Raw genomic sequence first — 26,639 nt, 5'->3', positions numbered from 1 at the left:
ACTGAACTAGAACTGAACTAGAACTGAACTAGAACTGAACTAGAACTGAACTAGAACTGAACTAGAACTGAACTAGAACTGAACTAGAACTGAACTAGAACTGAACTAGAACTGAACTAGAACTGAACTAAACTGAACTAGAACTGAACTAGAACTGAACTAGAACTGAACTAGAACTGAACTAGAAACTGAACTAAACTAGAACTGAACTAAACTAGAACTGAACTAGAACTGAACTAGAACTGAACGAGAACTGAACTAGAACTGAACTAGAACTGAACTAGAACTGAACTAGAACTGAACTAGACTGAACTAGAACTGAACTAGAACGGAACTAGAACTGAACTAGAAACTGAACTAGAACTGAACTAGAACTGAACTAGAACTGAACTAGAACTGAACTAGAACTGAACTAGAACTGAACTAGAACTGAAACTAGAACTGAACTAGAACTGAACTAGAACGAAAACTAGAACTAGAACTGAACTAGAACTGAACTAGAACTAGAACTGAACTAAACTGAACTAGAACTAGAACTAAACTAGAACTGAACTAGAACTGAACTAGAACTGAACTAGAACTGACTAGAACTGAACTAGAACTGAACTAGAACTGAACTAGAACTGAACTAGAACTGAACTAGAACTGAACTAGAACTGAACTAGAACTGAACTAGAACTGAACTAGAACTGAACTAGAACTGAACTAGAACTGAACTAGAACTGAACTAGAACTGAACTAGAACTGAACTAGAACTGAACTAGAACTGAACTAGAACTGAACTAGAACTGAACTAGAACTGAACTACGTAGGACCCTTAAAAAGTTTTAATTGGTTTTGAACATCGAACAGTCATAATTTCTAATTTATCTTTCCTTTAGTCGAAGTCACCGACAGATGGATATATGTACAGTATCCTAGAATCAAATAAAGATTTGGTAGATAGTCTTTATAATACAGATAAGAAATTAGTGGTCATTTTAGGCTGCTTATATATTAACTTTTATGTAAAAACTCTTATTTTGGTCAATAATTAGAACAGTTGGATCCCGAATATATCTGGGGTGATTAGAAAATTGATTTCTTCATGCAATTGTGTACACAGATTTTATACTATATAGGATCTAAAATTATATTGTGGAAACTATAAACTGAATGACGACTCTTATATAGGGTATATGTTTGTATATCAGAAAGGCGAGGGGTATAAAAATGGTATTTTCCTTGTGCATACATACTCCCATGTGAGTTGAACGTTACAATTAAAAGGTGTTTAATAAATCCTCTGAGGAAATATGATGTTAGAAATAAAATATTAATAATTTTAGACCAGTAATTAAATAATTATGTAATTTTATGGTTTATAAAAAAATAATTTTGTTAAAAATAATAAAAACATATATGGTATGTACATATATTTAATGTGTTTTTAAACAATTAATATGCAACATAATATTCTGTCCTGTTTGTTATTTTTATTATTATTATTTTTTTATGTTTAAATGTTTTGTAATTTTATTTCAATTGTTTATTTATTATTATTATTGTTGGTATTGCAAAAATTTACTATTCAAATTTAATTTAATTAATTATTTATATTTATTTGTTTTTTGCTTTTTAACGTTAATATTAATTATTCAATAAATGTATTTGTAGTAAATTCATTTGTTGTTTGTTACCTCCTGCATGTTTATTTGTTTTTTATAAATGTTGGGTTTTTTTGTTTAAAATTTATTTATTTTTTATGGTTGTAATTTTTTCAGTTTTTTGTTGTTTTTTTTTAGTTTGCATTTTTATTTGTTTTATTAATTATTTAATGTTAACAATGATTTGTTGTTTTGTATGCTGTTGTTGTTTCTATTGTTGTGTGGTATGATTTAAGTTTTTTTTTTGTTATTGTTTCTATGCGTTTTGTTGTATTAGTTAATGTTTGCAATTCAATTTTTTTTTTCGTTTTTTGCCTTGTTTTATGAAATTATTTTAAATTATTCATGCATTTACTTTAAATACACTTTTTTTTATCTATTGAGTATTTTTTGTTTTGTTTTATTCTGTTGTGGTTGTCGTTTTTTATTTTTTTAATAATTTACAGTACAATTGTGTTGAATGTTGCGCTATTCAGTGATTTTTGCTGTTATTTTTGTAGTATATTTTATTTTTTTATTATTATTTTTATTATTTCAACATTTATGCTGTGTGATATATGAGTATGACATATTTGTGTGTTTGTCTGTTTATATTTCTGTCTGCCTGTCTGTACAAACGTAAAGTACCCAGCAGTTTTACTTGCAGTTTATAGAAAGTCAGTTTAAGCCTATATTTCAATACTTCCTTTGTACTCTATTCTCAAAATTGTTTGCAGAAAGTTGTGTTGTTCAGAAAGGAAATCAGTTGTCCATTTAGTAACCTCTCTTAGAGTTAATGATATCTTTAGTATCCCTAAGGTATAGTAGAGTAACTATAGCCTCTATACGTTTTCTTACAAAATAGTGTTCGTTATTAGAATCAGTTGAAATCCTTCTAAAACAAAAAAAGCTAAAACAATTACATATTTTCGAAAGCTTAATCTGTTAACAATGTTAAGCCTAAATGTCTATGAAAAAAATCCTTAAATAAGGACACCTTCTATTGCAGGGTATGAGTGTGTTTATTTGTATGAATATGTTTGTATATATGTAATATGCTTGTGTGTATGTCTGAGTAAAAGTAATAGTGTATTATTGTTTATCATCAATAGTTTATGAATGTAGTATTGGTGTGCTGTTAATTATTTTTATTTTCATTATTTTTTTTATAAATTGACATTCTTTTTTTTTATATTGTTTAATTTTTTTTATGATTTGTTGTTTTTTTTTCATTGTAATTTTTTATTTTAACTTATCTACATTATTTAAATTAATACAAATGTTTTTTATTATTATTTTTATTATTTTAATTTTTATTTTTGTTCATTAACTTTAACAGAAAATAACTCTTGTAATAAGAGTATTTTATGTGGATGTGTGTATGTTTATGTGGTTATTAATTTAATTTTTGTATAAAATTTGTTGTTATTTTTTACAATATTTTTCTGATTTCATATTAATTTTTTTTGTTCTAAGTGCTTCTTGTTATTTTTTTATTAACTATTAAATACCTGTTTTATTATTGTTGACTTAAAAAGTTCACTTAATTATTTATGTTTATCATTTTACTCCAATTATTTCAATTAATTTAATTATCTTTTGTAGTTGCTTAGGCCTACTCATCCATTGGATTGAATAATTTTTATGCCTATTTTTTGATTTGTATTTACATTTTGAGGACCTGTTTTTTTTTTCGAAAAATCTTTTTTAAATTTGCTATTTATGTTGTCTTTGCACCTCCTTATAATGGAAGTCAAGTCTAGTTTTATGTTTTCATTTGGTTTGTATTTTTAACATATTTACAGTCTTTCTTTAAATAAAAAGTATTTTCATTTATATTAATTTAGTTAAGTGTCTATCTATGGTAGTGGAGAAAACTAAATATTTTTGTACATATTTACACATAAATATCTGGTTTCTTAAAATTATCATTAAACTATAATTATTCAGTTACATACATATGTATATGCACAAGTTTGTGGGCAAATTTGTAACTAAATTCTCATTTATTAAGTATATGCCTTTTTATGAATATTATTTTTTGTGAAAAATTTGCAGTTAGAAATTGTTAAAAACGTAAGGAATTTGTCTTGATCAACTCAACTGAAAACATCAATAATACCACAAGTTTACAAATTAATACTCTTTGTTTGCTCGTGGAATGAAACATATATGTTTGGTTAATTAACAATTTTTATTTTTTCCTATACATCCAATTTTAGAGATAAATTTATGTTATGAGTTATTAAGCATACTTCTTTAGTAGTGCTGGAAAAATATTTAAAATGAGAATTGTTTTTTGGTAATTGTACCTATTTTGGGAATTTAACAATCAACTCGGAAAACAATTTAATAACATAAAATTTAGGACTTTATTAACCCTATTTTGTACCACTTTTTTGTATTTTTCCGAAAAACTCTTGGAAGTACGAGTTCTGGACTTAGACCTTAGGCCTAAACAAAGAAATACATATAGGTTTTATATCATGAGCAAAATCGTTTTAAACGAGTGTACTTTACACCTGGTTTCGTTTAAGCATTAATTCCTCCCCAATGGTGAGGGTTAGAAGAAAGAACGATTTCTCTTTAATTTTGTTCGTCTTCATGCGATTTTTTGACGACAAATTTGTCATCAAAAGATACACATGTACATGTAAGTTGACAAAAAAGATTAATGAAACCAGCACAGAACTAGAACTGAACTAGAAATGAACTAGAACTGAACTAGAACTGAACCTAGAACTGAATAGAACTGACTAGAACTGAACTAGAACTGAACTAGAACTGAACTGAACTGAACCAGAACTGAAACTAGAACTGAACTATAACTGAACTAGAACTGAACTGAGCACTGAACTAGAACTGAACTAGAAATGAACTAGAACTGAACAGACTAGAACTGAACTAGAACTGAAGAACTGAACTAGAAATGAACTGAACTGAAACTGAACGAATGAAACTGAACTAGAACTGAACTAGAACTGAACTAGAACTGAACTAGAACTGAACTAGAACTGAACTAGAACTGAACTAGAACTGAACTAGAACTGAACTAGAACTGAACTAGAACTGAACTAGAACTGAACTAGAACTGAACTAGAACTGAACTAGAACTGAACTAGAACTGAACTAGAACTGAACTAGAACTGAACTAGAACTGAACTAGAACTGAACTAGAACTGAACTAGAACTGAACTAGAACTGAACTAGAACTGAACTAGAACTGAACTAGAACTGAACTAGAACTGAACTAGAACTGAACTAGAACTGAACTAGAACTGAACTAGAACTGAACTAGAAACGAACTAGAACTGAACTAGAACTGAACTAGAACTGAACTAGAACTGAACTAGAACTGAACTAGAACTGAACTAGAACTGAACTAGAACTGAACTAGAACTGAACTAGAACTGAACTAGAACTGAACTAGAACTGAACTAAACTGAACTAGAACTGAACTAGAACTGAACTAGAACTGAACTAGAACTGAACTAGAACTGAACTAGAACTGAACTAGAACTGAACTAGAACTGAACTAGAACTGAACTAGAACTGAACTAGAACTGAACTAGAACTGAACTAGAACTGAACTAGAACTGAACTAGAAACTGAACTAGAACTGCACTAGAACTGAACTAGAACTGAACTAGAACTGAACTAGAACGAACTAGAACTGAACTAGAACTGAACTAGAACTGAACTAGAACTGAACTAGAACTGAACTAGAATGAACTAGAACTGAACTAGAACTGAACTAGAACTGAAATAGAACTGAACTAGAACTGAACTAGAACTGAACTAGAACTGAACTAGAACTGAACTAGAACTGAACTAGAACTGAACTAGACTGAACTAGAACGAACTAGAACTGAACTAGAACTGAACTAGAACTGAACTAGAGCTGAACTAGAACTGAACTAGAACTTGAACTAGAACTGAAATAGAACTGAAATAGAACTGAACTAGAACTGAACTAGAACTGAACTAGAACTGAACTAGAACTGAACTAGAACTGAACTAGAACTGAACTAGAACTGAACTAGAACTGAACTAGAACTGAACTAGAGCTGAACTAGAACTGAACTAGAACTGAACTAGAACTGAACTAGAACTGAATTGAACTTAACTACGTTTTTTTAACAAAATCGGGTTCTTTAAAAATCATTTCTTCGAAAACTGTAACTATTTAGAAAAATATGAATGCGTACACAAATTGTATGTGAATTAATTGTTATTAAAAAAATGGAATAAGGTACTTGAAAATCTAGAGCAATATTTGTTTAATAAAATGTTAAAAGATTCATAAGAAAATAAGGAGACGTACATATATTATTGCAGATGAGCGAATTTGGAGTCAATATTTATTAAATCAATAAAGCATATTTTAGCTTCATGACTTTTAATAAATTTCTGTTATCTAAAAATTTATTTAATTTAAATTTCCTCAACTAGGTATAAATAAGTCTTCTTAAATTTTTTTATAGAAAATAAATTCAGTTGTTTTACACCATAAAATTGTTTTTTTCTCCTTCTAAATAAAGTCAATTTGAATAATGTGGAATTTAGTTCGATAACCTTAAGAATTAAATTTAAACTAAATATGCAGGCATTGATTTTTATTTCTAATCAATTTTTTTTTAATATCAATTCATAAAAACTATTTATATTCTAATTTTATTTTTTCTAAATATATACAAATTCATTAGTGTTTGTTTCTGTTGTATTTTTGTAACTAATATTTACAATATTTACTAAAATTTATTTAAATTCTATTATTTTTTTGGGGGTTTTCTTTCTTTGCAATTTAATTATTTATTGACTAACCTAAAGTAATTGTGGGGTGTGGATTTTTAGATTTTTTTAATGTGTTTGTGTGTTTCTTTTTTTAATTTTCAATTTATTTATGTTTTTATCAAAAATTCATAATATTGTGTTTGGTTTTTGCCAGTTATCAATTCGTTAAATTTGTTCTAATTATTTTTTTTTTGGGTTTTATTTAAAACTAAAATATCGACTACTTTGTATAAAATCACAATATATTTTTTGTTTTTTTTTTTAATTTTTTTCTGTTGACTTAATTAATTATTTTTATGGTTTTTATTTTGTTTTTGTTATCTTAATATGTATAACTAATTTAATTTAATTTTAGAATATAAAAAAGAATCTCTGATTTTGTGAATTTTGTTATTTTAATACAAAATAATAATGATTCAGTGATGTGAGAGGGATAAGTTAGGACAGTTAGTGTGATGGAGAGATAGATAGAGAGAGAGCGCGAGAGCAGTAGAGAGTTTCCAAAACATCACCGCTAAATCGGGCAGATCTATAAAAACACAGTGAGAAAACAACTTGTTTAAATCTACTCACAAAAGTGGTATTAGAACAAATGTTGGTTTCGCTGTGTCTAAGACATGTTTGAAATATATATTATTTGTCGCAGTGTAACTAGTTGAAATGTTACTTTTTTATTACGAGTGTATGAAATGTTGGATCACATTTTGTTTTTTAGTTTGTTTCAACTCAATGATACGCTTGTAGCTGATGGGCGTAACAGTGGGGTGAATGTTGCTGCGAAAGGCTTGTCGTTGGTGGCATAGCAGTGATGTTGTTGCTGTAGCTGTTATTCAAAGTCATTACTGGAGTGGTGTTGGTAGTGGTAGTAGAAGTTGTGGTGGTGGTAGTGATGTAGTTGGTAGTGATCATGCTATTAATGGTAGTGTTCGTAGGGATGGAGTTAATATTATACTATCAGTGCTTATATTCCGGATAACGTCCATTCTCCATGATTTGACCGGATTGACTGTTGTTGCTGCTGCTGGTGGTGGTGTCGCCTTGCATTTGAAGCTGCTGCTGTTGCTGCATTTGGTGTTGTTGCTGCTGCTGTTGATGGGATTGATGCTGATGTTGGTGTAGCTGATGCAATTGCAGCTGCTGTTGACTTGTATCGCCCTGAATAGTGTAACGTCGGTTGAGCGGCTGGATAACACTTCCACTGCTTTCCGTCTCCGTGGAGGGAGGTGAGGGGTAATAGTCCCTCTGATTTACAGCGATGCCATTTGGAACGGCCCCCATATTCATATGAGCATTGATTGTACCCGCCGCCGCTGCTGCCGCCGACACCGTTGAAGTTGATGTGGCTTGTGCCGAGGATGGATGATCGCCGTGGTGCTGGTGCGGATGCTGGTGGTGGATAACGGTATTCGTTGATGCCGCTCCCGACGTGTGTCCGCCCCCGCCGCTGGATTGTTGGGAATCCGATGTTGTACCGGGGAGCGGCTGTTCCATTACCACGACGGATACCACATCCTCACTCGCCCATCGGGCTAACTGTTGTTGAGCTTGAATAAAGTCATCACTAGAAAATAATAATCATAACAGGAACAACGGTACACGGAATAACAGAAACACAAAATCGAAACATACGTATGTCGAAATCAAAATATGTTTGTTTACACACCAAAGAAAACGAAAAACGGAAATGAAACGAAACGAAAAGATGAATGGAAACGTTAACGGAAATACAAAAACCAAAAGGATTCAGTTGAGAGAAAAACACCCAGAAATATTGAAAAGAAACCAAGAGAAAATCAAACATAAAACAGCACCGCAGCAGTCATAACGAGTGGGTGTTGCAAAAAAAATCAAAAAACGAACGAACAGAGGTATCGAAACGAATAAAACAAACAAAACGAAGAAGAGCGATCGATCGAAGAACAAACGAACGAATAAAATTAATGATATTTGATGCAAAGGCAACTTAAAGTTTAATTAAACTTAAATCGGATTGGGATAGGCGAAAAATGTTTTAGAAAAAATAAGAAAAAACAACGAAAATGAAGTTGTAAACTTCATTATTAATTTAACTACTTTAAAGAGGGGGTAACAGGGGGTCAGTGGAAAAACTACACTTATGAAGAAAATTATAAAACTTAAAAATGTTTCATCAAAAATGAATACAACAACTACTACAAGGGAAACTGATCTTATTTTTCGGTTTGTACTTTACACAAACTCTCTAACTAAAGTGAATTCATTGGCTATACATACCTCTCACTATCGGGAACTTCCCGTGGGTCAAGACGCGTATCTACCATTTGTCGATCATGATGATCGGCACTCTCATAGATGCCATCGTCGTCCTGATGCAAATGTGTATGCGATGAATGATGCGATGAGTGTGGACCGTGTGTTGCATGACCATGAGCATGCGAATGATGTGCATGATGGCCAAAAGCATGAGGTGAATGTGATTGATGTGATGGATGTCTACTGGTTGTAGTGGGATGTCTGTACCTTCCATAGGAGAAACGTGACTCTTCATCGGCACGCGGTCGACAACGACTGCTGTAAGACGGATGTATTGTTGCAGTTTTTTGCGATTGTGCTAATTGTTGATTTGATCTATTTTAGTATTATAAAATTTGTTTGTAGTATAAGGAAAAGTGTAAAAAAAAATGAAACAAAAAAGAAAATACAATTTTATTAGAAACAATTTGCTGGCAGGGTTTGTGTAGGAAGGATAGTTTGACAAAAAAAAAAAAAAAACAAAGTTTTGGAGCAATTTATACTTTTAGTTTAGGTGCCTATTTTTTGGAGCCAATTATTTATTAATATTATTTAAACTAAATAGCTTAGCGTCTTAGTTAAATGTTAGTGCCATAGGTAATTGTTTAATTTAATTTGTATTTGGAATTAAATTCATATTAAGTAATTAACTAAAATGTCCCATTAATTTTTTTTTATATAAAACGGGTTACTAAAGGTCATTTTTTTTTGTACAGAAAAGAATGTTTATTTGGCTTTGGGTTGAAAATGTTTTAATTTTTGTTTGTAAAATTCTTGGAAATCAATTGTCCAATTTACAGTCGGTTTTGTAGGGTTGTATGGAAGAATGTCGTAATTTTGTATTTTTGATTTGTTTATTTGAAAAAAAATAAAAAAAAATTATGACATACAACGCAACAACGATACGACATCGATTGTGAATTGGACAAATATGTATGTATAAAGATTGCGCTTAAGTTTTCAAAGCTTTTAGTTTGAAATCATATTTCATTTAAGTTTTCTAACAGCTAACGTAATATCAAGTATAAAGCTCTTATTCATGAGTGCTTTTCTAAAACTTTACCTTAGGTAGGAATAAGCAAAGAGATCTTTCAACAGCTTTTAACAATCTCTAAATGAGTTATTTAAACGTTTGATTTAAGCTTATGTTGAGATCATAAAATAAAAGCTTTCTTCAGACTTTTCCTTAAACAAGTTCAACCTATAGCCAAATAATTTTTTTTATGAAATCCAGAGTTTCCGTATATTTTTGAATGATTTTCAAAAACTTAATTCTCAAGGTTTATTTAAATAAATTTTTAATTAATTTTTTTTATGTATTTTCTTATAACGAAAACGATTTGAAATTAAATTTTCCTAATTGTTTGCTTTATTCTAAAAATCATTCAAAAATGTTTTTAATTTTTAAATATAAGAAAGATTATGCTAAATATTACCCGTTTTACTACATATTTTTCCATTTCATATAAATATTTAAATTTTAATAGTTTTTTGTGTGTTTTTTTTTACTTTTATTAGGATGGGGTTACCTTCATCACACTAGATATTCCACGCCATAATGATAGTCTGTAAAAAATTTTCAAAAAATTTGTTCATATTCAATTGTTGTTGTTTTAAATATGTATGGATTCTGAATTCTATCAATGTTAAGAGGGATATTTTAGCGTTTTAATATTTTTTTGTTTAATACTTTTTTTTTTGTTTTTGGTAAATTTTTAAATGTTTTAATTTTTTTTGTATGTTTTGTTCAAAAGCGGGTTGCACAACTTTTTAAAAATAAATGTATAATTTCTAATTGTTTAGATTCTTAAAACTCAATCCATGAATTCAATCAATTCCTAGTTTAATACCATTTAATTATTATTATTAATAACATTTGAAAGCGTTCTTATTAAGTTTTGTGTATTTTTTAGTATTATTAGTTTCTATGCCAAAAAAATAGACACCTACTATACAGCCCCAACACAATATTTAAGTAAATTATGATGCAGCAAGCACAATTATACTCATTATACGTATTTTTTAGATTTTTTTTTAATTTTTTTTTTATTTTACTAACCCTTGCGAGGATTCACTACAAGCAGCAGAACTATCTAATCTATAATGACGATCGCCTTCTGTTTCAGAAATTCGTATGTCCTCTGAGCCACTGGGACTCATGTGTCTCGACGAATGATGTTCGAGTTGTCTGATAAGATCCTCAAGATTACGTATGCGTAAGGGCCCGGTAGCGGGAGCATCCTCCTCATCGGGTGGCGGTTGCTGTTGCATCAGTGGCTGATGCAACTGATGCTGTGAGCGGTGATGATGCATAATGGGTCCACCGTGAGGACCACCCATGCTGGATGTTTCGACCAGCAGGGCGTGTGGTGGCCCCTGATCGCATATATTCTCTCGAGAACTAGTCTTCGAACCACTCGAACGTTTATAGGGTTCTGTTGTATAGCCTAGTTGAGCTGAAGCGCATTCCTGTAGGGTTTTGCGTAACATTTCCTCACTGAGACTGCCACTGCCAACGGGTGTGTTGCCAGTGCCAGTGCCGCGATGTGAGGCCGCATTGCGTAGAGCCTCCAAAATATCTTCATGATAACCGTTGAGGGATTTTAAAGTGCGTTCGACTTCCGATACTGCAGCACCGCTCGACGATGCCAAAGTACCGTCTTGTGTGATTAATTCTAAATTATCGGATTGACCATCATCATGTACACCATGTACAAGACCGTAACCGTGTTTCTTTAAAATACCTTTTTCTGTGAAGGAGAGTGGGAGAGGGGAAATGTTTTCAATGTATTTTTTCTATCTTTTTTTTTGAGTTTGATTTGAGTTTTTTTTTATTAGTGAATTTGTTGTTGTATTCTTATTATTGTTATTATTTTTGCATTATTAGTGTTAAAATAACAATCAGTTTTTATTTTTAGTTGTTTACTTTGTTGACGTTCAAATATATGAAGAAGTGAACATAAAGACGGAGCAATTAAAGTGATTAAAAACATGTAAAAATAACGTTTCTATATCAAAGTGCAAATATTTATGTAAAATGGTGCTAAAATAATAAAAATTTTTTCGTTCACAAACCAATTCCATACAAAGGAGGCCTAAAATTTACCTAATTTCTTTTAAATATCTTAGATATTATTTTATTAAAATTTAAATTTAAAATAGATTTTCGTTTTCAGAAACTCGGTGTTTTTTAGTTGTAAATTAAACTATTTAAGAATAAGTGAAAAGCTTTTTGAAATAATTGACAAAATCTATTTGCAAGTTTTTGAAAACTTGTAAAATTATATAAAATTTAAAAATGACAATAGCAAATTTATGAAAATCTCTCAATATTTTTGAAATATAAATGGAAACGATGTAAGAAAATGCTTCCTTTATCCGCTAATTATTTGTTACAAAAATAATTTTTGTTGAAAGCAATATTCAAAATTATGCGATATTTTTTGATTTTGCTTGAAAACAATGGCTGCTGATGTTGTTCATTTTTAATATTCTCAATCATTTTGATGTTATTTGTTGAAAAGGAAGGATTATTAGTTATAGTTTATTTTGCATGAAAATATCCTTTATTTTTAACTTCTGTAATAAATGTTATAGTTTCGCCATAATTGTTTATTTTCTAAAACACAATTCTAGTTCATTCCTTTTATGTAACAATTAACATTTACAACACATACCATAAATACTTATGTAACACATAAAAAAACTTCTAAATATTTATTATTATTTTGCATTTTTTATTAATAAGTTCATAAATGTATTGATGTATTGATACATAGTGTCTAGATTTAGGATGATGTACAGATACTAATAATGGAGCTATATATTTGTCTATAGTCTAGTCTATAGTCTATCTATAGTCTAGTCTATAGTCTAGTCTATAGTCTAGTCTATAGTCTATAGTCTAGTCTATAGTCTAGTCTATAGTCTAGTCTATAGTCTAGTCTATAGTCTAGTCTATAGTCTAGTCTATAGTCTAGTCTATAGTCTAGTCTATAGTCTAGTCTATAGTCTAGTCTATAGTCTAGTCTATAGTCTAGTCTAGTCTAGTCTATAGTCTAGTCTAGTCTAGTCTAGTCTATAGTCTAGTCTATAGTCTAGTCTATAGTCTAGTCTATAGTCTAGTCTATAGTCTAGTCTATAGTCTAGTCTATAGTCTAGTCTATAGTCTAGTCTATAGTCTAGTCTATAGTCTAGTCTATAGTCTAGTCTATAGTCTAGTCTATAGTCTAGTCTATAGTCTAGTCTATAGTCTAGTCTATAGTCTAGTCTATAGTCTAGTCTATAGTCTAGTCTATAGTCTAGTCTATAGTCTAGTCTATAGTCTAGTCTATAGTCTAGTCTATAGTCTAGTCTATAGTCTAGTCTATAGTCTAGTCTATAGTCTAGTCTATAGTCTAGTCTATAGTCTAGTCTATAGTCTAGTCTATAGTCTAGTCTATAGTCTAGTCTATAGTCTAGTCTATAGTCTAGTCTATAGTCTAGTCTATAGTCTAGTCTATAGTCTAGTCTATAGTCTAGTCTATAGTCTAGTCTATAGTCTAGTCTATAGTCTAGTCTATAGTCTAGTCTATAGTCTAGTCTATAGTCTAGTCTATAGTCTAGTCTATAGTCTAGTCTATAGTCTAGTATAGTCTAGTCTATAGTCTAGGTCTATAGTCTAGTCTATAGTCTAGTCTATAGTCTAGTCTATAGTCTAGTCTATAGTCTAGTCTATAGTCTAGTCTATAGTCTAGTCTATAGTCTAGTCTATAGTCTAGTCTATAGTCTAGTCTATAGTCTAGTCTATAGTCTAGTCTATAGTCTAGTCTATAGTCTAGTCTATAGTCTAGTCTCATAGTCTAGTCTATAGTCTAGTCTATAGTTAGTCTAGCTAGTCTATAGTCTAGTCTATAGTCTAGTCCTATAGTCTAGTCTATAGTCTAGTCTTATAGTCTAGTCTATAGTCTAGTCTATAGTCTAGTCTATAGTCTAGTCTATAGTCTAGTTATAGTCTAGTCTATAGTCTAGTCTATAGTCTAGTCTATAGTCTAGTCTATAGTCTAGTCTATAGTCTAGTCTATAGTCTAGTCTATAGTCTAGTCTATAGTCTAGTCTATAGTCTAGTCTATAGTCTAGGCTATAGTCTAGTCTATAGTCTAGTCTATAGTCTAGTCTATAGTCTAGTCTATAGTCTAGTCTATAGTCTAGTCTATAGTCTAGTCTATAGTCTAGTCTATAGTCTAGTCTATAGTCTAGTCTATAGTCTAGTCTATAGTCTAGCTCTCTAGTCTAGTCTATAGTCTAGTCTATAGGGTCTAGTCTATAGTCTAGTATAGTCTAGTCTAATAGTCTAGTCTATCGTCTAGTCTATAGTCTAGTCTATAGTCTAGTCTAGAGTCTAGTCTATAGGTCTAGTCTATAGTCTAGTCTATAGTCTAGTCTATAGTCTAGTCTATAGTCTAGTCTATAGTCTAGGTCTATAGTCTAGTCTATAGTCTAGTCTATAGTCTAGTCTATAGTCTAGTCTAAGGTCTAGTCTATAGTCTAGTCTATAGTCTAGTCTATTAGTCTAGTCTATAGTCTAGTCTATAGTCTAGTCTATAGTCTAGTCTATAGTCTAGTCTAGTCTAGTCTATAGTCTAGTCTATAGTCTAGTCTATAGTCTAGTCTATAGTCTAGTCTATAGTCTAGTCTATAGTCTAGTCTATAGTCTAGTCTATAGTCTAGTCTATAGTCTAGTCTATAGTGTAGTCTATAGTCTAGTCTATAGTCTAGTCTATAGTCTAGTCTATAGTCTAGTCTATAGTCTAGTCTATAGTCTAGTCTATAGTCTAGTCTATAGTCTAGTCTATAGTCTAGTCTATAGTCTAGTCTATAGTCTAGTCTATAGTCTAGTCTATAGTCTAGTCTATAGTCTAGTCTATAGTCTAGTCTATAGTCTAGTCTATAGTCTAGTCTATAGTCTAGTCTATAGTCTAGTCTATAGTCTAGTCTATAGTCTAGTCTATAGTCTAGTCTATAGTCTAGTCTATAGTCTAGTCTATAGTCTAGTCTATAGTCTAGTCTATAGTCTAGTCTATAGTCTAGTCTATAGTCTAGTCTATAGTCTAGTCTATAGTCTAGTCTATAGTCTAGTCTATAGTCTAGTCTATAGTCTAGTCTATATTCTAGTCTATAGTCTAGTCTATAGTCTAGTCAATAGTCTAGTTTAGAGTCTAGTCTATAGTCTAGAGTATAGTCTATTCTTTAGTCTTTAGTCTAGTTTTTAGTCTTTAGTCTAGTCTATAGTCTAGTCTATAGTCTTGTCTATAGTCTAGGCTATAGTCTAGTCTATAGTCTAGTCCATAGTCTATTCTATAGTCTAGTCTATAGTCTATTCAATAGTCTAGGCTATAATCTAGTCTATAGTATAGTCTATAGCCAGTCTGTAGTCTAATCTTTAGTCTAGTCTTTATTCTGTAAGTAGAGCTGTCTATAGACTAGTTTGTAGTGTAGTGTATAGCTTCGTCTATAGTTTAGTCATGATTCTGTAAGTAGTGCTGTCTATAGACTAGTTTGTAGTCTAGTGTATAGCTTCGTCTATAGCTTAGTATATATTTTATTCTACAGTCTAGTATATAGTGTTGTTGTAGCAGCGACGCGTGTAAAGTCGTTGTGGCTGGGTTGACAATCCTTGGTCGTTGTTCGTTGAAGAACGAGTCGTTCCTGTGCGAAGAACCGATTATAATGTGAACGTCCTTTCTATTGTCTAGTTTATAGTTAAGTTTATAGACTAGGTTTTGGGTAGTATATGGTATATATAGTATTTTTTCTGATTAAAAATTTTAGTAAACTTATATACGCCTTTTTGTTAACATTTATGAACTTATTAAATCATTACTTATTAGGTAAATAAAAACTAATCTAACCATTTAGAAAAGTTTAGTTAAAAGAAAAATTAGTTCACAACTAAATCTACAAAAGTTAAAAATACACATTTAATTCAAGACTTTAATAAAATATTTCATTAAGTAAAAAATTTTTGTTTTTTTTTTAATAAAAATTAAAAAATATTTAATTAAAAACCAAAGAAAAAAATATTAGTGCTTGGGGCTTAATAAATAATATAAATAAAAGTAAAGAAACTAAATTATATTTTGGAAATATAAAAAATAATAAATTATAAAAAACATTGAACGCCAACAAAGTTTAACTATGTTAAATATTAGTAGTAATAGTAGTTATTAAGTAGTGGTAGTAAAAATAGTATTAATAGAAGTATTTAGTTGATGTTAATAGAGAGAAAAACATTAATATATAAATGTTATTTGTTTGTTTTATAATTCATCTAAAATGTTTATATAAAGAAATTCAGCTAAATATTTATACAAATGTACGTTACGATAACAATGAGTAAAAAAAACACGTACAATTTGCTTATTTAAAATTGGTAGTTTGTAAAATTTGTAGCTTGTAAAAGCAAATTACCTGAATGCGTTTGATCATCATCACTGCCGGTATAACGGCGACTGTGAATACTTTTATCACGACTGGAAAGGAATAAAAAAGTGGTTTTCAATTTAAGTATTTTTGGAATTTCTAATTAATAAGAGTAGTTTTGTTTATATTACCTGAAACCTGGTTGATTGGCATAAACTAATTTATTGGAACCATCTGGTGAAACCTCTTCCACAGAATGATGATTTGCGGCATTGACTGCAGCCCCATAAGCCTTCGCCATTGGCTTTTTTGTATAGGGTGGATCGTATTTGAGGGTGGTGGTCTTGCGCCTGGTTTTATCAATGATTCGTCCAGTATTCATATGATTATTAGGTTTTTGAATTATTATTTATTAACGGGTTTATTGTTTGGTTTAATTAAAGTAATTTGTTTTTGAGGTTTTTTGTTTGTTTTAAATAGTTTGTTTGATTGTGATTTGTTATCGATTTTTAATGATTATGATTTTGGTAAATATATATATATAATTTTTTGGTTTGGTTTTTGCGCAATTTTTTTTGTCGTTAAGGTGGTTTAGTTTAAGTTTATTTTTTTTTAATTTTGATTTATTTTTATTGATTTTGGTCAATGATGACAATTGTTTTATTTATTATTTATTTATTTTATTTGTAGTTGTTGATAATTTGAATTTATTTGTTTTTTCATATGCGACCATGATGTTGAAGATGTTTTGGACAAATTTTGTTTTTTTTTTTAGTAAATTTTAGAGATTTTTTTTAATCGATTGTGTGGTATGGAGGAATAAACAAATTTGGAATAATAACAATAAAAAATATGTGATTGATTATTAGAAGTTGTTTTTGTTGGTTTTTTTCTTTTTATTACAAAAGAAAAAACTGATAATAGTTTTGCAATATAGTATTATTAATATAAAATAAATAACGAAAAATTTGTAATTTAAATAAAAATTTTATATTTAAGAATTAATGATGATAACTATACAGTTATATGAAATAAATAAAAAATGTATATATATTTTTTTGGGAGTTTTGGTTAGTTTTTACTTTTAACTGTAATTAGTTTTGTAATATTTTTTAGCTTATGTTAATTCCTTGGGTATAAGTGGTGCTAGATATTCTAACCATTGAAACATATTTAAAATATGAGGCGGCTCTTACAGCCGAACGGCTCTTTACTTTAGGCGAACTGGCCAAAAGCGGTTATAGGACACGTCATCAATGTATACTGGACACATTGGAAGGTTATACACAATCATCGGACGTGCCTGATCGTATACCAGACACAGAATATGTCGGAAAATTTGAAACGCTGATCCCAGATAGAATGTCTTGGTCAAGCGGAACATTAGACAAAAATATATTTACCGATTGCCAGAAGGCAATTAGGGCGATATTAGGCGATATAACTAAATCTAAGACCGTATTGGATTGTAAAAAAGCTTTAACTGAATACTCTCCCAGAGGTAAGGTTCACATCATATGTGTACCAGCCCACTCGGTAGTAGTCGGTAACGAAAGGGCGAATGTAATAGCTTTAAAGGGTAGGGAGCTCGAGGCAGTTAACCTGATAACCGCGAAACCATTCGACGCAACAAAAACTGAACTAAAAATATGGGTGAGAGAATCCCAAAAGGCCTCTTGGAATAATGAAACAGTGGGTAGAACCACGAAATCTCCTTAAAATGAGCAAGTCTGAAGTTAGTAAGATGGTACGTATTCTGAGTGGACACACAGGATTACGAGCATATCAATATAAAATTGGCCGTGCGGATTCAGACGAATGTAGAGCATGTGGAGAGGACAGTGAAACTCTGGAGCACTTTCTTTGCCACTGCCAGGCATTCGTCGAAGTTAGATCCAAATATCTTGGAAGTGATGTTATTCCGGAAATAACATTCCTGACTAACACTGATTGGAAGATTCTTAGGAATCGAGTGGAAATAATGGACCGATCTTAAACATTTTTCAATAGGCTTAGTCTCTAGGAGAATAGAAGATCATGCTCCAAATTTCATAGAATTATCTTTAAAATTGTAGTTTGTTTACAAAGTTTAGATGGATGGACAGACGGATAGACAGAAAGACAGATAGACATACAGACAGACAGACAGACAGACAGACAGACAGACAAACAGACAGACAGACAGACAGACAGACAGACAGACAGACAGACAGACAGACAGACAGGCAGACAGGCAGACAGACGGACATATCTTGCTCTTCTTAAATTTGAAAAATCAGTCTAAACATGAAAACAGAAAAATTGAATCAAATCTGAAATGTACATATTTTATGAATTATGCTTTAATTACAGTTAAACTTTAAGCTTCAAACTAAACCAAACTCCTACAAAAAAATTAAAAAAAAAACATAAAAAATTTTTTGGTTTATTTCTTTGTTATTCTTTCATGGGTTTCAAATACAAATATTATAATTATAATTTATGTGTTGGAAAATGTATAAAATATATGTATGTATGTATGAATTCTTTTTTTTATTCCTTTTCAGTGGATTTGTTTATTGTTAATGTATTTATGTATGTATTTATAAATTTTGTTTTGTTAGTATTCGTGTTAGTTAGAAGTATTATGATTAGTTTATTGTTTAATAATTTACATACATACAGTTATATTTATAAAAAATATTAGTATAAATTATTATTATTTATTTTTAATATTTTGTTAGTATATGTTATTTTCAATATTTTTTTATTATTATTATTAGTAGATTTTATAGCAAATTAAAAGAAATATATGCACATACAATAATACACAAACAAAACACACAAATGCAATATAGATTTAAATGTTTTTGTATGTGTATTTGGTATGATTTGTTAGTAAACTTTCATCTTTTTTTTTTCTTCTTTTATCTTTTATACAACATGAATTTATGAAATTCATTTGTTTTAGTACTTTTCTTTTTTCTTTAAATATATTTAATCTCAGTAGAAAGCACCACCATAACTCAAAAAAGACAGTGTATATGACAGAGATAGAGAAATGTGTGAAATAAATGTAAAATGATATTTCTCTGCAGAGCTCAGCAGCGGAGTTATTATGATGATTTTCTTTAATAAAATTATACAAATTTTCTGCTGAGTTGCAGTTGGATGTAAATATCTACACGCAATGCAACAATGATGTTGTTATGAAACAGAAAAAATATATCTTATAGATGTATAGAGAAATGTGGTGTACGTACCCTAGAGATGCCATGATTATTGTCCTTCACAAGGGGAACAATAATCAAAGTATCTCTTTTTTAAATTTTTTTGTTGATAAAGAAATGTAAATATTTTTTTTTTTAAATTAATGTTAATGGTTGATGTTTAATGTTTTATAATGTTTAGCTAACTACAATTAATCGAATAAAAATGTTAAAACGTATTTAAATAAAGCATTTTTAAACATTTTCATACAAATAATATTATTTTTTTTTTTTTGGGAAAATGTTTTTTTTTGTTATTATTTTAGCAACTAAATATATACTACTAATTAAAATTACGTACTCCCCGCGCCTTCTTCTAGGGTATGATTTTGTTGTTTTTTTAATAAAAACTTTAATTTTATAAATTTTTTTTTTTAATTAAAGGTAAATTTATTTTTAACTTACCTTTTATTGTAGGGTTTAAAAAAGAAAATTAAAAGTTTTTGTTCCCTATAAGACTTTCAATTAGTTTATAAACTTTTTTGTTTATTTTTATTTAATTAAATTTTTTAAAAGTTAAAAAACATTGTTGTAAATGTTATTCAGAAAAATATATGTGTTTTATAAAGTTAGTAAGTCATGATCAAGTTTTAAAGGTTAAATTTTTTATTGAATTATTTATGAATTTTACATGATGACTGTATGTGTAAGTTCAGGTACTTCTATATGATTGTAGCCCAGCAGGGTTTATAAAAAGGCCTGTTGAAAGGCCTTCTTGATATGTTTGATGAAAATTCCTATTAGTGGTTAAATTCGAATACTTATTTGAACATTTCTAGTAGTTTTTTTGAAGAATTTTCAGAGTTCTTTACATATTCTGTTGATGTTAAGAATTAGCTGTGTGAATGAGAGGAGGGTCTTTCGTACTAAATGGAAATCCGTTACAAAATATAAGAAGCAAACGTTTTTTGCCGAATTTTATTTACCCTTTACATTTTTCATTTTTTAAAATTATTTTTTTACTTTTTAATTTCCCCGCACAATTTTCCATCCCTGATGTTCGCAATAACAAAACAATAACAACATACAGCTTCATATATTGTTCTTGTTCTTTCTCTGTAAGAAGAAGAACTGAGGTCTTTTGAATATTAATTTCAACAAACATACAGACAGAGTTTCGGACATTGTCTTGTCCCGGTTATTGGGGAGGTCCCTTTGGGGTATACGTAGTGACTGTGGTTTAAACCTTAACTGGTGGGAAGAGAATGTTTTTAAGCACTGATACACGGTGAAATCTATATTTCGGGATAAGTTAAAAGTAGTAACTGTTGGGCTAAGCGTTAGCAATGAGTTGGTGTCAAGTGTATATGATACGTTATGGAGGTAGGGGTATGTGGGCCTCAACCAACTGTATACATAGACTTAATATGTCGTATAAATGAGAAGTGTACTGGGTTGATTGGTGATTGATATAAGATATGTTATACAAGTGATACCATTGATTCAACTTATGTTCAGGGTTTACTCTGTTCATATCAGATTTATCACAGCATTTTGCGTTTTGTCAAGATATGTTCAGGGTTGACGACGTGTCATAATGTGTCATAGTGTCTATGGACGTTATGACAATTCATAAAAGTGTCATGTCCATGGACATTGTGACACTTTAAAAACAGAAATGTTTTGGAAAATTTGTTAAGAATTTAGGAAAGGGACACTCTTATCCCGAAAAGAATTGCTCTAAAATTTGACGTACGTTGATGTTGCCTTCGGCCGGACGCAGGGGTTTTCAACTCTGGGATATTTCGAAAAAAGGCTTCGCTAAATAAGGCTTTTTTTGATAAATGGACTCATTGAAATTCATGGACTTTATGTCATTTTGCTCGTAGACATTGTGACACTTTTGAAATTGTCATAACATCCACTATGACTCAATTTAGTGTGTCATAACGTCCATGGGCATTATGTCACTGGACATTATGACACGCCACCTTCAGGGTTTACTCTATTCGTACCAAATTTAGCACAACGTGTGCTCTGTGAGTAAGAACTTCCGTTTGACTTAGTCGATGGATTCGTATGCGTTTACGGATTGCGTCTCTAAGCATTGTTGTTGTATCAACGCATACCATCTGCGTGGTTATAAATGGAAGTACTGATTTTAATTCCAAGAAGTTACGCAATAGGGCAGCACGGGTTAGAGATTATATAGTTTGAGTACTTGAGCAAAGTACTTGTAGATGGACAGGCGAAACCATTTTCAAAAATTGTCATCTGCATGTGGGTAAATCACATAAAGAGACGATTATGAGTGATCTAACAGTTCAGCTAGTCTATGAAAAAGTACCATCGAGTAATAGGGCTATCATGGCAGGAGTTCAGGTAAATCACTTCGACTTATATCCTTCTCACATATAACATCATATAACAATAAAGCTGCATGTTGTTTTAATTGTGTTTTGTTATGTAATGAAAAAAAATTTACAATATTTTTATGGAATGTTTCGGAACTTTGCCCTTATTTGAGTTACAGAGCAGTGTTCAGTAAATGTAATTCAACAAACATACATTCAGACATTCATTTCGCTATCTATAAAGATCCAAAATATATATATTCTTCATAGGGTCGAAAAATTTTAAGTCAATTAAATTATTCAATAGGGCCCTGATAATTTGTTTTCCAATAGGTTACATCTATTATACGTATATACGTAAATTGGGTAACATGTTATAACCACATTGATGTCATGTAATTGTGGTGGTAATAAACGTATTAAATACACATGATTTGTTGTGTAACAGAAAAAAATTAAACGTCGTGATGAATTTATTAATGAGAGTGTAAAATTATTGTATTAAACATAATATATGTAAGTGCACAGTGACAGTGGTTTAACAAATTAGACCACAGTTTTGAAATTTATCAGGAAATTTTAAGACCTAAAAGCTTTTAATTGACAAGTACATAGATTTTTTTAGTTTACAAGCTTTAACTGCTACCTTAGCCAATTTAAGTCAAGGCTTTAAGGCTTTATGTTAAAGAACTTTTTCAACATTTTAAAATCCTTTTGTGTCTAAGAGCTTTTAAAGAGAGATTTTTAAGATAAGATAGAGGTTTCAAATAAAGTCAAACAATAAATTTTATTTAATAAATTAACTATTATTACAGACTTTTTTTATAAGGACTTCAAACTTGTAGAATTTTTTTTTAAATTCTCACAATATTTATATTTAATAAAGCAAAATCAAATATTAAACTACTATTTATATTAAAGTAATTTGAGTAGTTTTTTTTGTTACTAAAATATTTGTATGTACATTGATTTGCTCAAGCACACTTTTTATATTATAACTATCATTTAATGTCACTTAAATTTTATTGACACAAATCACATAAAAGGAAATGTCTAAATTATTTTATTTAATATCAGATTTAGCTTTTTTTAATCATTTTGTGATGTAATTTTATTTTATTATTATTAGAAGCCAATGTACATATATTTTGTGGCACAGTTCATTGATTCTATTAGCCACATGTCATTGACTATTTTTTTTTACGAAAAAAATTTTAAATATTAATGTATTCATAATAAACTAATTGAAAGCCATTGATGAGAGAGTAGCCATAACTTACCTGACTAAATTGATTGTTTTTTGTTATTTTGCTAAAATAAAACAATGTTGTTGGTAGGAAATGGAATAAAAAAATCTAATAATAAAGCTCTGAGTCTAATACGGTTACAAATAGTTCTAAATCAGGACCTCAGATTATATGAGGCTTTAACTGTATAAGTGAGCAGAGGCAGATATCTTATTTAAAGATAATTTTTGACAAGATTGACTTGATTTTTATATATACATATGTTTATGGGGCAAAAGATGAACTAGTCTGGACTTTTACATAATTGGAGGAACTAGTAAATATTAAGAAGTTCTGTTGTCCAGGTCAACAGAAACCATAGTTTAGAATAGATTTTAGTACTATTGAAGACATTCAGTATAGAATTTAAACTTTGCTACCCCTTTATTTTTATCAAACATTTACTCGGGAATAGAGGTTTATTTTCCGAAACAAAGTAAATGATTTGAAATTCGTATAAGCAGTTTTGTGTGAGTATTTGATCAGTTTGTTGTGATATGCCAAAACTTACAGTTGTATAGAAAAAAAAAACGGGGGAAATAATTCTGCAACTTTTAAGGGTTAAGTCTAGGGACGATCCCTTTGGCTGCACATTCATCAGATATTTCATTTCCCCGGATGCCCTCATGTCCTGGAACCCATATCAACTCAACAGGATGTTGTGTTAGTTGTGCCAATGATTGAATACAATTGATAAGACATTTCGACTTAATAACATTGGAATTAAGAGCCTTGATTGATGCAAGGCTGTCCAGGTATATATGTATAGTAAAATTTTCGAGATTCAGTTCCCGGATTCTTCTCACGGCTGTATAGATGGCATATATCTCTGTCTGAAGGACCGTGCAGGTGTCAGGTAGTCGAAGAGACAGTAAAAGATTTAGTTTTTCAGAAAAGATTCTTGATTCCGTGCCCCTTTCTGTCTTTGAGCCATCAGTATAGAGCGACATCATGTCGTCCCTTAAGACAGTGTTCGCGGCCCATATGAATTATATGCAAAACTACATATATATGGGAACCAACTAAAGCTAGAATCATTTAATTTTGCACAAAATACTTTGAGATTCATGTGAATATTTGGAAACATTTGTGGCTTGGCATCTCTCATATCAATTAAACAAAAAATTCACTGGATAAAGTTAGTTCTTTATAAAAAATTCAATGTTAGAGCAAAAATTCCCAAATCACAAAGTCGATATCAAATTATAGTAATCTATTTCAGATGGACCAATGTGTTTTTAATTACGGTTTGGCGATTATAGCCAAAAATCTAATTTTTGGGAATTTTAAAAACTTCAAAATTTCTTTTTATTTATACATTTTCAATGGATATGTCTATATAACTGTAAAATTTCTATGAACACTTATTCATAAATAGAAATTTTATTTAAATTTTAAAAATTCAACATGAAGCTATTTTTTCCCAAATTTTCTAAAGATATCTTCCATGAATTTCTTAATTGCTACACAATTTATAAATTTCTGAAAAAAATATTTAATTTTCAATCAATTGATATGTATATAAAACATATGCCATGTCCTTTTTACATGTAAAATTAAGAAGGAAATATTTAACATTACGTGGTAAAACTTTGGCAGCAAACATTAATAATACGTATACGCCACGTGTCCAATACTAGTAAAAGTGTTCTATGAATTTCCTAATTGCTAAAAAATTTATAAATTTCTAAAAAGTTGATTTAATTTCAAATCCATTGATATAGAAAACCATCTACCATATCCCTTTTATAAATAAAATTAAGGAGGAAATATTTATTTTCTCATGGTAAAACTGTGCTAGCAAAAATTAATAACACGTATACGCCACGTAACCAATACAAGCCATTGTTATAATGAAAGAAGAAAACAAAGTGAGGTTCAAAAAGGACTAGATTAATACAAGGAATCTCTATACTTTAACTAATATTACAAGTTTCATCAGTACATCTTTAAGTTATACACTTGTTATCTCTACCAATTCATCATTTCCTTTATAACAACATTGTTTTATTTATTCGAACTGGTTAAAAAAATAAGGATTAATAATAAAAACAATTTAAATACAATTGGTTTCATTTTGTTATGTTCTTTTGTTCAAAAAAACTTTAATAAATAAACGAAAAAAATATAATTTCCAATATTAATTAATAACAAACGAAATGAAACAGAACAAACATATACAAACAACAGAAAAATATCCGTAAAGAATCTAATACAAGCAAATTCAAAAATTTCAATCTTAATTGCATCCTATAAATTTTTCTTTTTTTTTTTCAGATTTAGTTGCTTTTTTTCTTTAAATTTAAATTTATCATACATTTATATATAAAAAGAAAGAAACATAAAAATATAAAACAAAAGTAAAAACAATATTTAGTTTATATATAAAGAAATAACCCAAAAAAGATAAAGAAACGTAACAAACAAAAGAAATTTGAAATCAAAAGACAAAAATACCAATATTTATTTTGAACGAAAATAGCATACGTATTGATTGTAGGTTTTGATATATATTTTTTTTGCGACTAATATTTTTTTATTTATTTATTTTTTTTTTTTGTTGAAGTGGTTGGTGGACGAGTACGAGTTTGAATATATAGTTATAGATAGATTTTTTGTTGGTTTTTTAGTTTGTGAATAATACTGAGTCTACATAGATGCTAACAGTCACAATGACGACGACAACCATAAAAGTAGTAATGAAAAATTGAGTTTTACTCTTTTTCTTCTTGTTTTTTTTTTTGTTTTTCTTTTTCGAGCATATTGACATACGTTTTTTAGCTTTTTTTTTGTAAATAATAGTTATTTTCACATTTTTTTTTTGCAAATAAAAAACAAACATAAAAACAAAATGAAATTAAAACATTGAGTTTAATGAAGTTGATAAAGTTTTTTTATTTTGAGTTGGATTAGGGTGGGCATTTTTTTTTTTTGAAATTTAATTTCTTTATACTAAATGTTTTACGGAAATAAACGTCCAGTGATTTTGGTTAAATAAAACAAAACAAAAATAATTAAAATGTTTTAGTTTAAGAGTGCTTTAAGCCAATATTAGCAGGCATTTGTGGTGAATTTTAAATTTTATTAGTTAATGAACAAAATAGGAAAAAAAGAGCGGAAAGTAGATAGTGAAAGATGGTAAATGTTTAGATTTGAAAATGAATAGTATAAATGTTTTTCTGAATTAAATCCTTTAAATTAATTCAATTGTATGTATATCCAAAGATAGACTATTGAGTATTCTATGGTCCTTTGAATGAAACACTCTATTGGATAGTCTATTGGCCACTCCATGGGCTAAATAATGGACTAGTTTACGGATAAATCTATTGGCTAGTCTAAATATAAACTAATCCATTGATTAGTCTTTAAACTAAGTAGTATATTGTCTAGTCTATGTACTAGTATAATCTATTGACTAGTCTATGGAATAGTCTATTGGCGTCTCTAGGGAACTAGCTAGTCTATGTGTTAATTTATAGACTAATATAGTCAATGGACTAGTCTATAGACGAATCCATTGACTAGTCTATGAACTAATCTATTGGATAGCTTATGGCCTGTTCTATGGATGTTCCAAAAACTGTTTATTGTACTGTTCTATGGACTAATCCTTGGACAGTTCAAAGGACTCATCTATAGATTTTTACTAACTTTTAAATTCCGGATTAATTCAATCTTTCTGTGGTCCATTGAATGGAACACTCTATTGGCTAGTCT

At 29.6% G+C, this 26,639-nt stretch overlaps 1 protein-coding gene across 12 annotated transcripts in view; it reads right to left on the bottom strand.

Annotated features, from left to right (window-relative positions):
* LOC119602889 (disintegrin and metalloproteinase domain-containing protein 9) overlaps positions 1–26,639 on the bottom strand; it is a 333,169-nt gene that overhangs the window by 9,579 nt on the left and 296,951 nt on the right. For 5 of the 12 annotated variants that reach the window (XR_005231379.1, XR_005231380.1, XM_037954681.1 and 2 more), the window contains exons 20-23: positions 16,283–16,441; positions 16,140–16,201; positions 10,750–11,440; positions 8,919–9,026 (exon numbers count right to left, since the gene is read on the bottom strand). Coding sequence is in view for 10 of the 12 variants with exons in the window: in XM_037954681.1 (XP_037810609.1) it covers positions 8,919–9,026; positions 10,750–11,440; positions 16,140–16,201; positions 16,283–16,441 (1,020 nt within the window). In the remaining 2 variants the exon portion in view is untranslated. Of the gene's footprint in view, positions 1–5,743; positions 7,981–8,011; positions 8,399–8,672; positions 9,027–10,749; positions 11,441–16,139; positions 16,202–16,282; positions 16,442–26,639 lie in introns of those variants that run through there. The other 7 variants (XM_037954673.1, XM_037954674.1, XM_037954676.1 and 4 more) reach the window with 4 other exon arrangements.

The sequence above is a fragment of the Lucilia sericata genome, unplaced genomic scaffold (genome assembly GCF_015586225.1).
Source record: "Lucilia sericata isolate MDLA Ls3-8-SP2 unplaced genomic scaffold, ASM1558622v1 Contig000260F_arrow, whole genome shotgun sequence".
NCBI classification, from domain to species: domain Eukaryota; kingdom Metazoa; phylum Arthropoda; class Insecta; order Diptera; family Calliphoridae; genus Lucilia; species Lucilia sericata.
This window is presented reverse-complemented; position numbering and strand designations above follow the sequence as displayed.